Source organism: Phascolarctos cinereus, unplaced genomic scaffold, assembly GCF_003287225.1.
Source record: "Phascolarctos cinereus isolate Bilbo 61053 unplaced genomic scaffold, phaCin_HiC Scaffold_5;HRSCAF=322, whole genome shotgun sequence".
NCBI classification, from domain to species: domain Eukaryota; kingdom Metazoa; phylum Chordata; class Mammalia; order Diprotodontia; family Phascolarctidae; genus Phascolarctos; species Phascolarctos cinereus.
In genome coordinates, this window is record NW_027555958.1 from 297,129,269 (window position 1) to 297,149,957 (window position 20,689).

At 37.3% G+C, this 20,689-nt stretch overlaps 1 protein-coding gene across 3 annotated transcripts in view; it reads left to right on the plus strand.

The window, feature by feature from the left end:
• ZNF652 (zinc finger protein 652) overlaps nt 1-20,689 on the plus strand; it is a 95,131-nt gene that overhangs the window by 63,117 nt on the left and 11,325 nt on the right. For all 3 annotated transcript variants that reach the window (XM_020997303.2, XM_020997306.2, XM_020997307.2), the window contains 4 exons: nt 10,682-11,843; nt 14,717-14,864; nt 16,298-16,413; nt 16,981-17,125. In XM_020997303.2, coding sequence (XP_020852962.1) covers nt 10,851-11,843; nt 14,717-14,864; nt 16,298-16,413; nt 16,981-17,125 — 1,402 coding nt within the window. In that variant the 5' untranslated portion in view covers nt 10,682-10,850. The remainder of the gene's footprint in view (nt 1-10,681; nt 11,844-14,716; nt 14,865-16,297; nt 16,414-16,980; nt 17,126-20,689) is intronic.

Below are 20,689 nucleotides of genomic sequence, written 5' to 3' on the forward strand. Positions count from 1 at the left end.
AATAAAATGCTTTGTTCATTTAAAAAAGTGAAAGGCTCCAAGTAGGAAAGCTGTTTCAGTAGTCTAGGTGAGAGGGCCTGAATTACGGTGGTGGCTATGTGAGTGGTGAGGAATAGATGATGTAGGAATTCAAGAGATGTAGGAATAGAATCAAGATTTGGTGAGACAGTGCGGTACAGTGGAATGATCTCTGACTTTGGAGCCAGAGGAACTGAATTAGAATCTGGGCTCTGCCATTTACTGCCTGTGTAACTTTGGGTAATTCACTTACCCTCTTTCAGCCCCAGTTTCTGCAACTGTAAACTGGACTAGCTGGTTTCTGAGATCTCTTCCAACTCTAGATATATGATTCTATGATTTTATAAGTTGGGCAACTGATGGGATATGTGAAGTAAGTGAGAGTGAGACATTTCTTAAGATAGCTAAGATATTAACTAACAAAGTTGGCATCCAAAAAAATCTTGATAGGCTAGGGCAGTGTGGGATTAAACTAATGCAAGGAAACTCAGTAGGGAAGAAAATTAAGTCCACTATATAGAATAGGTTCCAGCAACAGTTAGAACTGAATGTGAAACAACTGATTGGTTTAAGATTGGAAAAGGATTACAACAAGGCTGCATATTGTCACCTTATTTATTTAACTTATATACAGAGTACATCATGTGAAATGCAAGGCTTGAGCGAGTCAAAAACTGGAGTTAAGTTGCTGGGAGAAATACGAACAATCTTAGCTAGGCAGATGATACCACTGTGATGGCAGAAAGTGAAGAGGAATTAAGAAGCCTCTTGAGGAGGGTGAAAGGAGGGTACAAAAGGCTTCAAAGGGGTGGCTAGGTGATGCAGTGGATAGAACACCGGCCCTGGAGTCAGGAGAACCTGAGTTCAGATGTGGCTGTAGACCTACATGGCACTTGAACCCCAGTTGCCTCACCAAAAAAAAAAAAAAAAAAAGAAAGAAAGCTGGCTTCAAGCTTAACGTTAAAAAAACCCCCTAAGATCTTGGCAATTGGTCCCATCACTTCATGGCATATAGATGAAGAAGAAGTGGAAGTAGTGTCAGATTTTATATTCCTGGGCTCAAAGATCATTGCAGACAGCACCTGCAGCAATAAAATTAAAAGACACTTGCTCTTTAGAAGGAAAGCTATGGCAAATTTAGACAGCATACTAAAAAGTAGAGACATCACCTTGCCAACAAAGGTCTACGTAGTCAAAGTTATGGTTTTTCCAGTAGCAGTGTATAGCAGCTGTGACAGTTGGACTATAAGGAAAGCTGTATGCCACAGAATCAGTGCTTTCAAATTGTGGTGCTGGAGAAGACTTTTGAGAGTCCCTTGGACAGCAAAGAGGTCAAATCACTCAATGCTTAAAGAAATTAATTCAGATAACTCATTGGAAGGTCAAATACTGAAGCTGAAGCTTAAATACTTTGGCCACATAATGAGAAGGCAGGGTTCATTGAAAAAGACCCTGATATTGGAAAAGATTGATGGCAAAAAGAAAAGACAGCAGAGGATGAGATGAATAGATAGTTTTATGGAAAATGTTTTTGGAAACAATGAATGTGAACTTGGACAGACTTTGAGAGATAGTAGATAAAAAAGCCTAGCGTGTTATGGTCATGAAGAATCAGACATGACTGAACAACAGCAAAAGCAACCATCTGCTTGAGGAGGGTAGCAGGGTTGATGAGGTAATTAAAGACAAAATCCTTGCAAAGATTGCTTGAAGGAATTTGGAAATGTGTACCCTGAAGAAGACATTTAGAAGGTACAGGATGGCCTTTCAGATATTTGAAGATACATGTCACATGGAAGAACTACATTTAATCTGCTTTGCAGAGTAAACTGTAGAACTCAGAGGAGTGGTTGAAAGTTGTAGAAGCTAATTCCAGCTTGATGTAAAGAAAATATTCCTAACAATTAGAGTTGTACAAAAGTAGAATGGACTGCTGGGGGAAGTAGGGGATCTTCTTTCATCGAATGTCTTTAAGTAGACCCTGATTAATCAATTTATAGGCATGTTATAAGAGGAGACTTCTTTCAAGTATGTTGTTGAGTCATTACAGTCATGTCTGACCCTTTGTGACCCCATTTGGGGTTTTCTTGGAAAAGATACTGGAGTGGTTTGCAATTTCTTTTTCCAGCTCATTTGACAGATGATGAAACTGAGACAAATAGAGTTAAGTGACTTGCCCAGGGTCACACAGGTAGTATCTGAATCAGAATTTGAACTTGGGTCTTCCTAACTCCAGATCGGGACCTCTCTCCACTGTGCCACCTAGCTGCCCCTTTCAGGTGTAGGATAAACTAAAAGACATCTAAGATCTCTTCTAACTCTAAGATTCTATGATTTACATTCATTTTTACTTCTTTCAGATAGTATTAAACCTCTATGTTGTTAGACAGTACTCTTTACTATGTCTGGGAGGACTTGCTTTCTGCTCTTTTTCCACTTCACAGGGTTGTTGTATATTAAATGTTTAATTTGATTTAATTTAATATGAGAGTGTTTAAATGATAAAGCACTGTATAGATGTAAAGTAGTGAGATTATTGTAGTACTTGGAATTTTTATGGTGCTTATGTAATTGTTTACTCAACCAGATTTCAGATTCCTTCAGGGTAAGGAGTAGGTCACATAACTAACATTTGTAGCTGCATTTGCAAAATTGTCTCTTCACAGTAACCCTGTGAAGGAGGGAATGCAGGCATCATCATCTTCATTTTACTGAATAGAAAACAGCCTCTGAAGAATGAAATGATTTGCCTTGATCATCTATCTGGTTAGTATATGAGGTGAGATTCAAAGTCAGATTGGTTTCCTAGCTCCAGGACCACTGCTCTGTTAGCTTCACCTGTTTTCTCAACAGTACTTGACATATAAGTTCATACAAGCATTCCAGCCTGACATTTAAGTGGTACAGTGGATAGAGCACTAGACCTGAAGTTGGGAAGACCAAAGTTCAAATCCAGCCTCAGACACTAGGTGTGTAACCTGAGGTAAGTCATTTAACCTCTGTCAACCTCAGTTTCCTCATTTGTAAAATGGTGGATAATAATAGTACCTACATCCCAGGCTTGTTTTGAGAATCAAATGAAATAACTGTAAATCACTTTATAAATATTATTTAAAATTCTTCATAGTGTTGTTCTAGCCTACATTCCCAGACTTATTTCACATTATTTCCTTTTTTACAGTCTCCTTCATCTAGCCAATATGGTCTACTTGTTTCCTAATGTCATTATAATTGTATATACCACCTCTTGGCCTTTTTGCCTTTACACAAGCTTTCCTTGCTCTGGCCTAGAATGAACTTTCTCGTTTTCACCTCTTGGAATCCTTAACTTCTTTTAAGGCATAACTCAGGTGCTTTTTCCTATGTGCCACCTGCCTTTTTTGATTCTCTGCCTTCCCATGTAGTCAGTGCTCTCTCTCCCTCCTCAAATTATCGTATATCCGAAAAAGAACAAAAGTTTCTTGAGAGTAGGGGCTAGTTATAATTTCATCTCTATCTCCCAATGCTAATACAATGCCTTTGCATATAATAGATGCTTTATAAGTATTTGTTTAATTGAAATTCTTAATAAATATTTACTGGATTAATAAATACCTGAACAGCCTTACAATTTGTGGTTCTCGGTAATTGTGTTTTCCTACAACAACACTGTGAGGTGGTAGTGCAAGGATTATTTCCATTTTTCAGGTTGTATTAATGATGCTTGGAGAAATAAAATTACATTTTTTGGGTTCCTTAATTAAAAATTGTGGCCTTCTTTTATTTAACTGTAACCTTTTATCATTCCATCTCTGTGCCTCACCCCTCTTAAACCTATTCTTCACCCTCACTGAGACCTCCAGCCCCTCCAAGCCTTATTACTTTCAAAGGCCATTCTTCCTCTCTAACTTCACTCTCCACCTTCTCTAGTCATGACCTTAGAGTTAGCTAGTTTAATTCTATCACTGCCCTCTATTCTTGAATCCTTTATCCTTTTATATTGTCTCTGTTGATCCCTTGCCAAATCCTATTCCTGAATGATTCCAATCATATACCTCTCCTACTCCTATTCAAGTGCAGCAGAATGGAACTGGAAGAACAGCTGGGTTGACTGTATACCCTACAGGTTTTTGTTAAGTAATCTCAACTGGTACCTCACTAGAATAAGGCTGTCCTTTTCCTTTCTAACTAAATGTCTTTCTCACTCCCAAAGAAGCTATTCCAAGTCATTTTTCAAGCCTCCCACACTTCCCTCTCCCACATCTTCTCAACTTAGAACTTGCTTCTTTATTGAGAATATTGAGGCTATTTGCCATGAGTTCCATCTTAATTTCATTTTCTAATTTTTCCTCTCTTGCTCTTTTAATTTAAAAAACCTTTTTTTGCTCTTTGACAAAAAATCCCTTTAGTTCTTCTAGTAATTCTTGTGGGGCTTGTGTCTGATCTGCAGTTGTCTCTGAAGCTTTGCTTGTAGATGTTGTCAAATCATTGCCTTCTGAATTTTTGCCTTGAGTTTTCACCATAGTAGCTATTTATGGTCAGCTTCTTTTTTGTTGTTGTTTGCTCATTTTTCCAACTCATTTCATTCTAATTTTTTCATATCTTTCCCACTCACAATTTGGTTTGGCACATTTTCTGTAGTTGTTGTAGAAGAGATTTGGGGGAGTTTCGGCAGTTATGATCTTTCACTCTGTCATCTTGATTCTGCCTCTCTTCATTTCCAAACCTCCATGACATCATTCTCTTCTGCCTCCTTCTTTCCTCCATTCTGATGAGGTGGCCCTTCTGTTTGCCAAGACTAACCTCTCTACATGTGCCCTTGCCTCTCCAGATTGCCCTCCATCAACTTCTCTAATTTTCAACCTCTCTCTTTTTTCTCTGCTGATTCCAGATGTACCCAATTCTCCCCATTTGTAAGAAACTCCTTAGATCCACCCATCTTCTTAACCTATCGTCCTATGTTTCTCCTCCAGTTCTTGGCCAAACTCCTAGAAAAACTGTCTCCACTTCATTTCCTCTCACTCACTCCTCAGTTCTTTGTATTCTAGCTTCCAGCCTAATCACTCAACTTAAACTACTCTCTCCAAAATTATTAGTCATCTAATATTGCCAAGTCTGATGGTCTTTTCTCAGGCCTAACTCTTCTTTATATATCTGCAGTATTTGATACTGGTGACCACCCTGTCTTCCTAGATACTCTGTCCTCTGTGGCTTTTTATGATACTACTGTATCCTGAGCCTCATCCAGTCTTTCTAACTTATCCGTCCATCCAGTTTGTTTGCAAATGTTGTTATTCCCCAAGGCATTGTCCTGGGTCCCCTCCTCTTCTGCTCTTTGTACTCTCTGCGTAACCTCATCAGCTTTCATTGGTTTAATTATCAGCTCTGGGTAGATGGCTCACCGATCTATATCCCCAGCCTCAGATTCTCCCCCTGAGAGCCCCTCATCACCTCTAGTAACTCAACATATCCAAAACAGAACTCATCTTTACTCTTCATGCTTACCTTTTTCGCTGTTCCTTATTTTTATGAGAGGCACCCCCATTTTTCTAGTGGTTCAGGTCCGTAACCTTGGCTTTATTCTTGACTCTTTCTTCTGCCTCATCCCACATATCCAATCAGAATATAATCTTCTTGTGGGTATGACAGTTTCATTAATTGTATTTGTGCCCCCAATGCCTAGCATAGTGCCTGACACTCGGTAAGTGCTTAATAAATACTTGTTGATTGACAGAACTAGTAAGTGTCATAGCTGGGAACCTAGTCGTTCCTGACTCCAGAAGTTCAAGGTCCTTCAGACACCATTATGTTTCTACCAAGCTTTCTTTGTTTTTGCTTTTGTTTTTTTGCTAGGCAGTGGGGTTAAGTGACTTGCCCAGGGTCACACAGCTAGTAAGTGTTATGTGTCTGAGGCCGGATTTGACTTCAGGTCCTCCTGAATCCAGGGCCGGTGCTCTATCCACTGCGCCACCTAGCTGCCCCCTCTACCAAGCTTTTTTTAAAACCCTAAAGAAAATAAAATAGAAATACTGTGGTAATGACACTAGAAAACAAATATTAAATTTATCCTAAGAAAGGGAAAAAAACTACATTCTTTTTTCCGCTCCATAGTTTCATTTGGATATGGTTGGTATTATAACTTTTACATGATGTTCAGTAGTTTTCAGTCGTGTCTGACTCTTTGTGACCCCATTTGAAGTTTTCTTGGCAGGTAAGGAAATGAGGCAAACAAGGTTAAGTGACTTGCCTAGGGTCACACAGCTAGTAAGTGTCAGAGGCCAGATTTGAACTCAGGAAGATGAGTCTTTCTCTCTTCAGGCCTGGCGCTTTATCCACTGCACCACCTAACTTTTATGTAGTGTTTCTATAAGTACTCAAGTGTATCAGTGACCTCACTATATGTAGATATTCTGTCCGGTGATATAGATCACAGCTCATCTGTCTTGCCCATCTTTTACTCTTGCTCTCCCATGAGTTTTCCAGGGGTCATTCAGGAAGCCTTCCTTGATTTCTTTATGACATTGTGAGAATATTAGTGAAGGATGTAGGCTGCCTAGTGGTCAGCCGTTGCAAGACATGTTTCAACAGATATAATTTCAGTATGGCTGGCTTTCGTATAGGTACTTCCCTTTGACATCTGAAAATTTAGAAAACATAAATTTGGTAGTTAATTACTTGGCAAATGTACAGTTGGTTCAGAAAAAGCTTGAGATTAATCAGATATTACTTTTCTCAACCATTCATTTTAATATCTTTGGGTGTTTTTTATTATTAGTATGTTTTTTGTCTGTTCCCTATAACCAATTGGATGTTTTGTAAACTGAAGCTATCTAACAAACTTGGCTTCACATTGCAATAATGTACTTTCAGTTTTGGGAATAGGTAGATGAAATTGTTTTTTAAAAATTTCTTTTCACATAACAACTTTTATTTTCTCTTCCTCTCCCCTTTCTCCCCTCCTTCCCATTAAGGAAAAATAAGAAGACCCTTTAAACGAATATGCATAGTTAAAGCAAAACAAATTCCCATATTAGCAATGTCTAAATTTTATGTCTCATGCTTTGTTTTTAGTCTGTCACTCTCCATCAGGAGGTGGTAGAATTCTTCATCATTCCTCCTTTGGAATCATAGTTGGTCATTACATTAATAACACTATTACTACTGTGAAAGAAATAGAAAAAGGACCTATATACACAAAAATATTTATAGCAGCTCTTATTATAGTGGCAGAGATGTAAAAACTAAGGTGGTGCCCATCAATTGGGGAATGGCTTAACAAATTATGGTATATGAATATTGGGGAATATTATGGTGCCATAAGAAATGACAAAAGGGAAAGCCTCAGAGAAACCCATCAAGACTTGTATAGATGATGCAGAGTAAAGGAAACAGAACCAGAAGAACACTTTATACAATAACAGCAACATTATAAAGACAAACAACTTTGAAAGGCTTAATGACTAACTGTGATTCCACAGATGATTAAGCAGTCTCACTTCCTGAAAGAGCAGTGTGATAGATTCAGGATGCAGAATGAGAAATTTATTTTTGGACATGACCATTGTGGAAATTTATTTTTTTCGATCATGCATATTTGTTACAAGGGTTTTGTTTTTCCTTTTCCTTTTTCAGTGAGGGTGGAGAGGGAGTTAAGAGGGAAAGAAAATACATTCTTGTCAACTGAAAATTTTTTTTTAATTTTGAAAAGAAACAGCTTGATCAGACACCCTTGAATACTGTCTAACCATATTTTTATTCCCTGAAAAATTAAACATTTATATGTGTGTATGCATATGCATGTGTCTGTATATGTGTATATTATATGTGTACATATGTGTTTATATCACATTCTGGGAGCAATGCAAAAACATTACAGTTAGTACTTTAGTCTCTGTAACATATAAATAAGTTCTAGTTGTTTCTTGTGTATTTATCTTTTCTGCTCAGGTAGACTATAAGTGCTTTGATGAATAGATACTGTTTTCTAATTTTGTATACTACCAAAAACACCTATAATTTATTGGTTCATATTAATTTTGAAGGCTACAGGTAATTTGAATTTCTTTGTATCAAAAAATAACTTAAAATGGACACAAATTTGGGTCCATCAGTGCATCAGATGCGTTGTATTCTGATTTTGAAATGTATTGAGTGTTTAGCCTCTTTCTTCTGAAGAACTCAGCTGCCTATTATTTTAGCATGTTTTATTCTGGAAGTGTTAATCTGTTTTGTAGTCTGCATCAGTGAGGAAGCTTCAGAGCTAGGCCATATCTCAATAAAATAGTATCTACCATTATACTTCTGGTGTATCTCATGAGAATGGAAACTAATTCGAATAATATTGACAGTGTAATTTGGAATATAAATAAATATGGCTGATAAGACTGTACTATTTTAAGTAATTTAAAACATTAGTTATGGAGTTGCTTTAGTGTATTTTAAAGGCTGCATAGTTATCAGCATGTGAATTTATTTCACTTTGTCAGCTGGACACTTCATGTGGTTGAAGTACTGCTTAAATGAGTCATCATGATATAAATGGTTGGCTAAATGCCAGTGAGGGATTTGTTGGTCTCATCAAGGGAAGTTTGATTCTTTTTCATGTTTTGTGTTTGGTTTTTCTAGGGATTATATCTACCTGATTATTATCCCTTTCTGGAATTGAAATCTTCATTTGTGTAATAGTCTAAAAAGTCAGCTAGTGATGAGTGTACTATTTATTAACTAGATCCTGTGTGCTATGCAAGGGGCAGTTAAGTGGCATAGTAGATAGAGCACTAGGCTTGGAATCAGAAAGGCTCATCTTCATGAGTTCAGATCTGGCTTCAGACACTCACTTTGTGATCCTAGTGGGCAAGTCACTTAACCTTGTTTGCTTCAGTTTCTCATCTATAAAATGAGCTGGAGAAGGAAATGGCAAACCACTTCAGTATCTTTGCCAAGAAAACCCCAAAATGAGGTCACAAAGAGTCAGATACGACGGAAAAACAGTTACAAAAATATGCTATGCAGACTGAAAATGGCTTAAAATCACCAGCCAGAAAGAATGCCTCTTGAAACTTTAAAATTATCTCAATAACTGAATCTATTAATATGTATACCTAGATTGTAGATTCCTTAAGGACAAAAACAGTATGTTTTGTATAGTGTCCTATAATTATGCCTTATTAAATCCATACATTCCTTTTTTTATAGTTGACTATTCTTTCTGGGTTTCCTAGGTCAACGCTGGTTTTAAATTGTTTATCCGGGTAAACAGTTGAAATACCCCAGAAATTCCAATATTTCAGAAAATGAATCAAGTCAATAACAGAGGCAGTATGGTGTAGTGGATATCATGTTGGGCTTGGAGTCAGGTAGACTTGGTTCAGATCTTGCCTCTGGCACTTAATATTACTGAACAAGTCAGTTAACTATTCAGCCTCGGTTTCCTTAACTATAAAATAAGCAAACAGGCGGCAAGCATTATGTTTACTAAGTGACGGGCACTTGTATCCCTTGGACTATAAATAAAAGAAAATACAAACCTTGCCCTCAAAGAGCTTACGTTGTAATGGGTGAGAGACAACACATAAAAGGGGGGCTGAGTTGGGCCAAGGGAGTTGGGAAAGTACCTAAATGGGGACTTTGTGGTGACTTGTAGAGTCTGAAGCACAGCCAGGAGGGGAATAAAGCATGACCAAACTGGGCCTGTCCCCAAAATGGAGACATGCCCCCCTCCCTAAGAAAACTCATCAATAGGAGAAAGTGACTTGGCATGGCAGACGGCTGTTACAGGATAAGAATGCCTCAGATGTAGAGAGAAGTTCCAGGGTGAGAAGGTAGGCTGAGTCATGGTGACAAAGTCCAGGACAGTCAGAGGCACAGCCAGAGAAGAGGTGATAACACCTATCTCACAGGGTTGGGGTGAATTTGAATAGGATAACACATGTATAAGATGTTTTGTCAGTTTTAAAGCAATATATAAAAGGCTTTTATAATCACAATAAAAAAAGAATATATGTCACAAAAGATTGAGAATCACCAACTGAGCAAACACACGTAGTAACCCATACTGAGTATACCAATGTCTTTATATGTGTGCATGTGTTATATGCAGTTTTAGTATGGTGAGAGCAGCTGGTTTTGACAACTTTCTTTGTTTCTAGTTTTAAAGGCCACAATATAATACTGCCTGCACTAATATAAAAACCATCTCATTTATGGCAACACAGTAAAATTGATTAACCGCGTAGCTTAGTTTTTGTTTGGGAAAATATCGCCAGACCCCTAAGTCCCTAGCATAGTAATTGCTGGTCTTCTGTAAGTACTTGGTATAATGAGTAATGGAAATTACTGAAAAGAAAACCTGTTTTGGAGCCCTTGAGTATTATATGTAGGTTAGATATTACATAACTAGATTATCAACTCCTCAGTTTCAGGAATGTGTTACAACAGTGTCAGAAGCATCATGGTGCAAATATCAAGCATTTAATAAAAGTCTGTTGAATGTGTATAGTGTAGTAAAGTTCCTTTCCTTACCGGCAAGTTACTCCTTCTAGGCCTTTTAGATGGTGCGTGTGCTACGTGGTGTATGCAGGATCCAATAATCTTAAGACAATGTTTGTTGGATAAATTCAGCACGTGTTATAAGTAGGAAGTAGTGGCATTTGATATTTTTCCTTCTTTCTGCTTTTCTTTGTAGATAAGATGCTCCGAGTCATTTGCAGTGCTCTTCAAAAGAAAAAGCTCTAGTGCTGTACTCTTGCCATACTACCAAACTTCTTTCATTTTGTTTTGGTGCTGAAACACTGGAAGAATTGCATGTAGGCTCTAAGAGGAGGATCTTTCCCTTTTTAATTTTATCATTCTGTATGAATGGAACGGGTTTTGTGTCTTATTGCCCACCCTATTTTAAAGCTGCTTCACCAACTTCTAAACTGCTTAATGAATTGGGCCCTTTGCCAATGAGCCACACAGCCAATTCTTGCCAAGAGCTGGTTGAAAACTGTGCCGTGCATGTAGCAGGGATGGCACAAGAAGACAGCCATCGTGGTCAAGTGCCATCCACATTTTATCATGGTGCCAACCAAGAACTTGACCTGTCCACCAAAGTGTACAAAAGAGAGTCAGGAAGCCCATATTCTGTTTTAGTGGACACCAAAATGAGCAAATCACATCTCCATGAAACAGAAGAACAACCTTTTTTCAGGGAAACCAGATCAGTGGCTGAAGTCCGTGCTGTTAAAGAAGACCACGAAAACTCTGATGACATGGAAGAAGAAGAGGAAGAGGTAACTTATAAAAGGGAACAGATTATAGTAGAGGTAAACCTTAACAACCAAACGTTAAATGTATCTAAAGGGGAGAAGGGTGTTTCCTCTCAATCCAAAGAGACTCCAGTTCTTAAAACCAGCAGTGAGGAGGAAGAGGAAGAAAGTGAGGAAGAGGCTACCGATGATAGTAATGACTATGAAGAGAATGAACGGCAAAAGAAAAAGGAGAAGAGAGTGGAGAAAGTCAGTGTTGCACAAAGAAGAACAAGGAGAGCTGCATCAGTCGCCGCAGCTACCACTTCCCCTACACCCAGAACAACCAGAGGCCGTAGGAAAAGTGTAGAGCCTCCCAAGCGTAAGAAGAAGGCTGCAAAGGAGCCAAAAGCACCAGTGCAGAAAGCTAAGTGTGAGGAGAAAGAGACTTTGACTTGTGAGAAGTGTCCCAGGGTGTTTAATACACGCTGGTACCTGGAGAAGCACATGAATGTCACACATAGGCGCATGCAGATCTGTGACAAATGTGGCAAGAAGTTTGTCCTGGAAAGTGAGCTGTCCCTTCATCAGCAAACAGACTGTGAAAAAAACATCCAGGTAGGTTTGGTCAACAAGAAGGGAATCCTAGAGTAGTGCTTAGCTCTCCAGACTTTCCTGATATATGCTCAAGAGAAAAAATAGTAGAGACTAGAGTAAGTTTTTTAACAATGGTGTATTTTAATCTTTCAGCAGTGGGGTCTCATATTTTAGAGTCAAAACTTTAAATATAAACTGACTCCAAAATTTGGAAGAGCGAGAAGAAGGCTGCACTGTAAGGAATGCTCTGATTTGGTACTTTGTTGGCCATCTTTTCAGTCAGTTTTGGTATCTTAAAGTGTTTAACATGTATAGTTTAGAGCAGGGTGGGGAACCTGTGGCCCCAAAGCCATATGTGGCCTTCTAGGTCTTCAAGTGAGGCCCTTTGACTGACTCCAAACTTCACAGAACAAATCCTTTTGTTATGGTTCTGTGAAGTTTGGATTCGGTCGAGGAGGGGCCGCATTTGAGGACCTAGAAGGCCACATGTGGCCTCAAGGGCATAGGTTCCCCACCCCTGGTTTAGAATCTTAAAGGTTAGAGGTCATAAGAAGGTGTCAGGTAGATGGAAAGAAAGAGGGGAAGGGTTTTTCTCTGTTTAAGAGTGCCATATTTGGGTACAGCTGAGGGAATAACATCCTGATGACTTCAAATAGGTAAAAATAAAAAATATTTCCAGGAATGTGCTTGCTTTCACCAGTGGAGAGCTAACAATAAATGTGAAACTAAGTCCATGAGAATAGCTAAACTTTAAAGGCTGGATTGTTTGAAAAATATGTTGTAGTCTACTTATGTAAAGTTTTAGCACAGCGTTATTAATCAGTAAGGTAATGAAACTATGCATGATGCAGATTAATGAATCTAATTGACTATTATAGTTGGATTTAGAAGTGTTCTGATTAATAACATTGGATTCCTTTATATGTATATGTGAGTATATACTAATGAATATTCATTGAAAGCTAAACTTCTTTTAAAGATTCTTCCTTTTTGGAATATGCAAAATGGAAACTTTTTAAACCTTTTGAAAGAATGAATTTATTTTCCTAGAAAGCCTCTGGTATCAATTGCTAATAGATATAATTTTCTGTCTTCAACCCCACTTCTTGACCTCCAACAGTTGAAATCTTTGCTTTACTTTATTTTTATGTGATTTAAAAATTTTCTGATTTTTTTGTCTTTACATCACCTTCATTTCTGAATATATTCCCACCTCCATTCAGTGGCCCATCCCTTATAACAAAGGATAAAAAAGAAAAAGAAAAAAAAGTCTGCTTTTTTTTTTTAAAAGAGATAAGTGTTTTGGCTGTATGGTTTGATCTGAATTATCCTGAACAAAGGAATATAGCACAATGCTGCATCCTAGGGGTAAAATTGAAATCCTGTAACTGTTGGTTTCTGATGAGTATTGAAAATTATCATGATCTTCATAAGTATCCTTCATTCTTCTGATTTTGTGTTAAACTTCAGGAAAGTACAGCTTACAGGAAGATACCAAGGAAATCCTTTTTAAAAAATAATTGTCATTTTGCCAAATGTTAATTGTGCATACAAACTTATTTGTAGATCTTGCTGACTTAGTTAACAAAAATCTGTTACAAAAACAGAACCTTGTTGTGCTTTGTTCTCAGCTATAGAAATTCAGTGTTTCTGGTGATATGAGGAATGGTAAAAATCATAATAATTTGCATGTAGAATATTATACTCTTTTTCCACAGAAGTCTGTTGGATAAGTTGTAGCTTTTCTTAGAGCAACATATTAGCACCTATAGATGTTTCTTATCAACTCTGCCCAGACTTATTTTTGATGAGAGCTGTTATTCTTGGATTCTTTAGTTTAAATGCTAGCATGATTACTGTGTGTATGTACCCTGGGTCTTAATGATTCCCAAGGACCTTCTTGACCTGATCTCTTTTTGCCAGAAGCATTTTGTTCAGATTCAGTTCCTACTCAGTACGTCTCTAGTTAAGAGAGAGATCACCATTGAATTCAGTGGTAACTTATGCCAAGTGATGGGTTGGCTCAAGGATAGCACTACAACAAGAGACATCTGAAATTTATATTGGAAAAGGAGTATTGTAGTTTATATTGATGAGTTTGTGCCAAGCTGTGCCAAAGGGAAGCATTTAATGGTTCTAATTAGTTTGATGAAAAAGTGCTGTAGAGTTTTAAATTATCCATTTTGTCAGAGTGGGAAGGTGGCATTGTTATTCAGTATACATTATGTGAGGTTTTGTTTTTTCTCCATAGTATATTTATTATCCTAATTATGCTTTATTTAGGCTATTATTAAAATCAGTTTGAATCCCCTTAGCCTACACTAACTGGGTTTGCAAAGAAAGTGACACAAAAGCATGTTGAAAGACCAGAAAAGTCTAGTTGCTGTGGATATTGAACAGTTTGCATATTAAGGATTTGGAGTTCCTTCAGCAACAGCTAGCTGTCTATGCCACTAAGAAGAGACTAGCCAGACAGTGTATATCTCAATGCAAGGGCAACTCCTCATTTCTTCTTGCCTTAGTTTTTGTTGTTGTTGTTGTTGTTGAGTTGTTTCATTTGTGTTCAGCTCTTCTGGAGAAGGATATGTCAAACCATTGCAGGATCTTTGCCAATAAAACCCCAAATAGGGTCACAAAGAGTTGCATTAGTTTAGTTGAGTTAATAAATCTCCCAAAGTGTATCTGAAAGATGAGGCTTAGTAAATAAAAAATATACAGCATTTGGTGTTTGGGAGATATTTAGTTAGGATCTGAGCATCATTGGGATTTGTGTTTCTCTGGATTTGTGGCTTCTGCCATGAATTAAAAACTCATATGCTCCTTCTGCCAGCAGGCAAATGCAGCTTCTTGTGAGCTGTAAATTAAGTTTCTTTCTGTTTATCCCACCCACATAGTGCGTTTCCTGTAACAAATCATTCAAGAAGCTCTGGTCCCTTCATGAACATATCAAGATTGTCCATGGATATGCAGAAAAGAAATTTTCCTGTGAGATTTGTGAGAAGAAGTTCTACACCATGGCTCATGTGCGGAAGCACATGGTTGGTGAGTTCTTCCTGCCACTACTTCTGTCCTCTTTATCCTCTTTTTCCTTGTTTACAAGACTTTTCTTTCTGCCCACCATGGACCAAGATTGGGAAAGCTGCCTTATCCCAATCATCCTTGACTTACTGAAACTAAATGAAAAAAGTCTTGAGCCCTATAAGCATCAAACAATAATTCTTTTTTAAAAAAATTCTTGATTTCTTTTGTTTTTATATCACCTTCATTTCCAAATATATAAAAAATGAGAAGGAAAAGAAACAGCAAAATTAACTAATACATCAGGTGAATCTGACAATATATGCACTGCTCACATCAATAGTTGCCCACTTCTCCAGCAGATAGAGAAAAAGGTACATTTTTCTCATCTATTCTTTGGAACTAGGCTTGGTCACTATAACTGCAGGGTTCAGTTTCTTTTTGTTGTTCTGTCCACTCACATTGTTGTAGTCATTGTGTGTATTATTTTCCTTGTTCTACTTACTTCACTTTGTATCAGTTCAAATGAGTCTTGCCAGTCTATAAACATTTGTAGTGGAAAATGGGGCTTTTCTTTCTACCTTTGACCTCATCACTGGACTGAGATCTTTGGGTCAAAGGTATGGATGTTTTGGTGACTTTCTTAGCATAATTCCAAATTGCTTTCCAGAATGGTTAGATCTGCTCATAGCTCCACCAATAGTTTATTAATGTGCCTGACTTTCCTCAGCCCTTCTAACATTAATTATTTGGATATTTTGTCATCTTTGCCAATTTGCTGACTGTGAGGTGAAAACTCAAAGTTGTTTTGATTCGCGTTTCTCTTATTATTAGTGATTGAGAGCAGTCTTTCATATGGTTGTTAATACTCTTCTTTTGAGAACTATTTGTTTGTGTCCTTTGACCATTTTATCTATTGAGGAATAATTCTTATTCTTACACATTCATATTAGGTTCCTGCATATCTTGGGCATAAATTCCTTACTAGAGATGTTTGACATGAATATTTATTTCCCAGTCAGTAGCTTTGCTTCTAATCTTAGTAGCACTGATTTTTGTTACTGCAAAAGTAACACATTTCATGTAATTGAAATTATCTATTTTATGATTTTATCTGATTGCTTCTTTCCCTTGTGTGATAAGAATTCTCTCTCTAGCTATAGCTGTGAGGGTACCTGATCTGGTTCTCTTCTAATTTTTCTTTGGTGTGACCTTGAGTATTTAGTTTACCAGGCAGCACTTTTATGGTGTGGTTCTCCCCTCTCCCACTTCCCTCCCTCCCCTTTTAAATATCATTTGTTCTCCTACTCAGGATATTGTCATTAATGACTAAAAAGATAATTCAAGAAATGGGAATGTAGTTTTATAGTAGTAAGACATATGTTTTTTCCTATATGACTGTATGATGGTTTTGGGTGAACTTAGTATTCTGAGTATAAATACATTCTGTGTTGCAGCACATACAAAAGACATGCCATTTACATGTGAAACCTGTGGAAAGTCATTCAAACGCAGTATGTCACTCAAGGTGCATTCCCTGCAGCATTCTGGAGAGAAGCCCTTCAGGTGTGAGGTGAGGAAATTGCCACTATGTTGAAGATAGGCAGAAGGGAGTGGCCTTGGGATATTTGACACTATTTCTTGAGAGAGAGATGTATAGCTCAATTCAAGACTTTGTTTCTACAAAACCTTCAGAAATACACCGTTGGCATACATTTAATCACTGCTTATATAGGACTGTATGTCTTTGTGGGGTATGTGTTGTCTATATAACTTAAAATTTTATTTTTAACACACCACTAACATGCCCTATTATTAAGCTTCTTGGATCAGGTCTACATTTAGGAAATGATGAAATTGCCATTTTTATCACTTTATGGCAAGTAATGTTTCTTCCTTCAGCAATAGAGCTTGGTTCAATACACACAACGGAGGATTTTTCCTCCGTTCATTAGTAACTCACTTGCAGACAAAACAAAATAGGTGATTCTAGGGGGTTCCCATTTTGAGTTGAATATAGCTCAGCCTCAGAAAAAGTGTTAGGATGTGCAGAAGTGGACAAGTTTTTGTTATATTCACCACTACTGCTACACCTATCATCCAATATGATTCAAGATTCTCTCTGCTGTGTCTAATACAGAACTGTGATGAAAGGTTTCAATACAAGTACCAGCTTCGCTCCCACATGAGCATCCACATTGGACACAAACAGTTCATGTGTCAGTGGTGTGGCAAGGACTTCAACATGAAACAGTACTTCGATGAGCACATGAAAACACACACTGGTAAGGATTTCTTGGGAAAGGTACAAATACCTTATACCTATGTGGTATATGACCTTATGGTATAGGGGTGGGACAGCTACCTGCTTAACTCTAGCTCTGAAACTTGTATCATACAGATGTAACCCTATGTTAAACAAAACTGATAGAAGAAAATATTGATTTGTAAATCAGAATATTAGGACATGATTATTCATTTGAAAGAAGGATTATTTGATTTATTGAAGTAGGCACACTAGAATTCCATTAAATAATGAACTTCTGTAGTTTAGAATGATAAGATTTATCAAAATTATGTTTGCACACAGCTTGTCGGGAACATAGATATTAAATAAAATGAGGTATGGCTATATTGGTTTTAAAAGTCAGTTTGTGTATTTATAAAAGCACATGGGAAGCATAGGATTTGATAGCATTGACTTGAACTGGGTATCTTGTGAGCAGATTAATATCCCAAAATAAAGAATCCTGAGATTACCATATAAACCCTGTTGTTTTGTCTTAATCTTTATTTGTCCATTTGGGAAGGGACTCTCTTTAGCCCGTATTGAGTAATGGTTTATTATTTATACAGAAATTACTAGTTTTCTCATTTAAAGCTAATTGTCACACTTTAGATTATTCAGTAAAATAATAGCTCCAGAACCTCAAATTATTTTAAAGGACCTCTTGTCTTTAAGCAAATGAATATCTATATGGAAGGAAGGGAGAAGAAGGGGAGGGAAGAGCTGGGCTGGCTTGCCTTGATTTCTGAGCTTAACAGGGATGGTCAGAGAAAGATTTCCTCTTGTGATACATTTTGTTGTGAATATACATGGTGTGCTAAAGTCTTAGTGTAAGTTTAAGCTTATTAGAACTTATTAGAACTTATTAGAAATTTATTAAAGCTTAATTATTAAAGACTTTTGGGACAGCTTGTGTTATTATGAGAAGATCCTGTCAAAGTTTAGTAATTAAAAGTAGTTGCTTAACAGTGAACAGTGGTTAGCTAGCTAAATGGCATTTCAGAAGGTGGGTGACACTCTGAAGCCTCTAAGTCCAGTTGAATAGCAGAATATAATAAACAGCTTACCTGATGCTCATATTAGAACTAAGTGCTGTGTGCCAGATGTTAAGGATACAAAAACAAAAATAAAACAGTCCCTACTTCATGGAGATTATGTTCTACCAAGAGAGACAACATGTACACATATAAATATTTACAAAATATACACAAAACAAATGCAAGGCAGTTTTGAGGAGTAGGGCACTACCAGCTGGGATCATGAAAGACTTCACGTAGATGATGGTATGTCAACTAAGTTTTGAAAAAAAATATGAATTTTCACAGGTAGAAGTAAGGAAGGAGTACATTTCAGGCATGGTGGACTGCCAGTTCAAAGGCATGCTTACTGGAAATGGTGTCTTTTGTGAAGAATAGCAGGTAGGCCAGTTGGACTGGACCATAGAATATATGAAGGAAAGTAATATGTAATAAGGCTAGAAAGTAAAGTTGGGACCAGGTTGGGAAGGGCTTTGAAGGCCAGAGAAAGAATAATAGGGAGCTACTGAAGTTTATTGAGTAGAGGAGTGACATTGGTCAGATCTTGGCTATAGGAAAAACATCTCAAAGTTGTCCATTCCCTAGTGTTTTGTCACCTAAACTGTCAGTTTCTTCATTGTGCCTTAACAAAATCTCTCACAATATTATCAGTCAACAGGTACTTACTGAGTACTTACAAGGTACTTAGCATGGTGCTTAGGCACTGTGGAAGGGCACAGAAAAGATAGAACAGTTCCTCTCTTACCCCAACCTTAATCTAATCATGTTGGAAAGACAAGACAAATTTGCATGAAATTATTTCAAATAATACATGACAGCATATAGCTAAGTACTGAATTGTCTGATACAGATTATAAACGTCAGAGAAGAGGAGATCAGTTAAGGAAGGAATAATTGGGGAAGCTTTCGTAGAGGAGGTGAGATTGCAACTGGGACTTGAAAAACAAATAAGAGTGAAGATCATCAAATTGAGAATTGGAGCATTTCAGGGAAAGGAAAGAACGAGGGAGAGCAGGAAGGTAGAGATGGTGATGATGGCTGGGATGGAGAGCTACTGAAAAATAGTGAGAAATAATGTTAGATTGGTAGAATAGAGAAGTTTATAGAAAAGAGTTAGACTATAAAATGAAATTGCTGAATTAGAAAACCTGTTATGGCCCATTCCATTTTTTGTGTCTTGAGAGCCTTTGATAAATGAGAATCCATTGGAAGTTTTGAACTCTAAGTAACATAATGAAAATGGCAATTTCAGAGAACATTCTAAATTGTTGATTGATGGATTGGATGGGGAAGGTCTCTAATTGAAGAGGAAGCTATTATGATAATCCAGGAATTGAAGTAATAAGGGCCCAGGTGATATCAATAGAAATAAGAAAGTATTGATACAAGAGATATTTTAAAGGAAAATGAGTAAGATTTGATAGGCAAACTGACTGCATATATTTGAGATACAAGGCAGAGTTGTGTCAAAGATGCCTGTGAAGTGGGGAGTTGAACCTGAAAACTGAAAGAATGATAGTACCATCGACAAATGGGAACATTTGGAGGGGGAATTGGCTATAGAGGAAGATATTGAGCTTGATTTTTGGCTATGTGAGTTTGAAAATGGGAGACTATAAAAGTGATAATGTCCAGCTAAAAGTGGAGAATATGAGAATGGAGCTGAAGTGAAATTTATATTTCAGAGTCATCAGCATAGCAGTGCAATTGAAGTCATGAAAATGATTAAGTGATATGAGGGGAGAGACTTAGAGAAGATCCAGAGGACCAAGAACTCAGAGGGAAGAGGAGTCAGCAAAGGAAACAGAAGTGGCAAAAAAGATGAGAGAAAAAGGCAGGATAGCGTAGTTTCTAAAGGAAAAAAAAGTAGTTTTACAGAAAGGAGGAAAGCGGAGATGATTAATTTTAAATATAGCAGAGAGGTAAAGTAAAATGAGAGCAGAGGAAAAAGAACATGGATTTGTCAGAAAGAAGGTCACTGGTGACCTTTAAGCAAATATATTCAGGAGATGGGATGTAAGCCAAATTGATAGGGGTGAAAGAGGGATTCTTTAGGGCAGCTACACGGTGCAGTGGACCAACCTGAGTAAAAATCCAGCCTCAGATACCAGCTGTGTGACTCTAGGCAAGTCACTTAACACTTTTTGCTTTAGTTTCCTCATTTGTCAAATGAGCTGGAAAAGGAAATGGCAAACCACTCCAGTATCTTTGCCAAGAAAAGTGTTGGATAAGTCTTTGAAAGTCCAACACTTTCAAAAAAAGTGTCAAAACAACTAAAGAACAAAAAAAGAGGGATTAGGTAGTGAGGGAAAAGGGGAATATCAGCTATAACACACTCATTTTGGCAGTAAAAGGAAGGAAAGAAATTGAATAATATAGAGGCAGTAGGGTTTTTTTTAAGATTTTTTTTTTCAAAAATAGGGGAGACCTGTACATATTTGAAGTGTTAAGAAAGGAACCCCTGGAGAGGGAAGATTGAAGATATTGAGAAGGGAGTAGATAAATGTGAAAACAAAATACTCTTC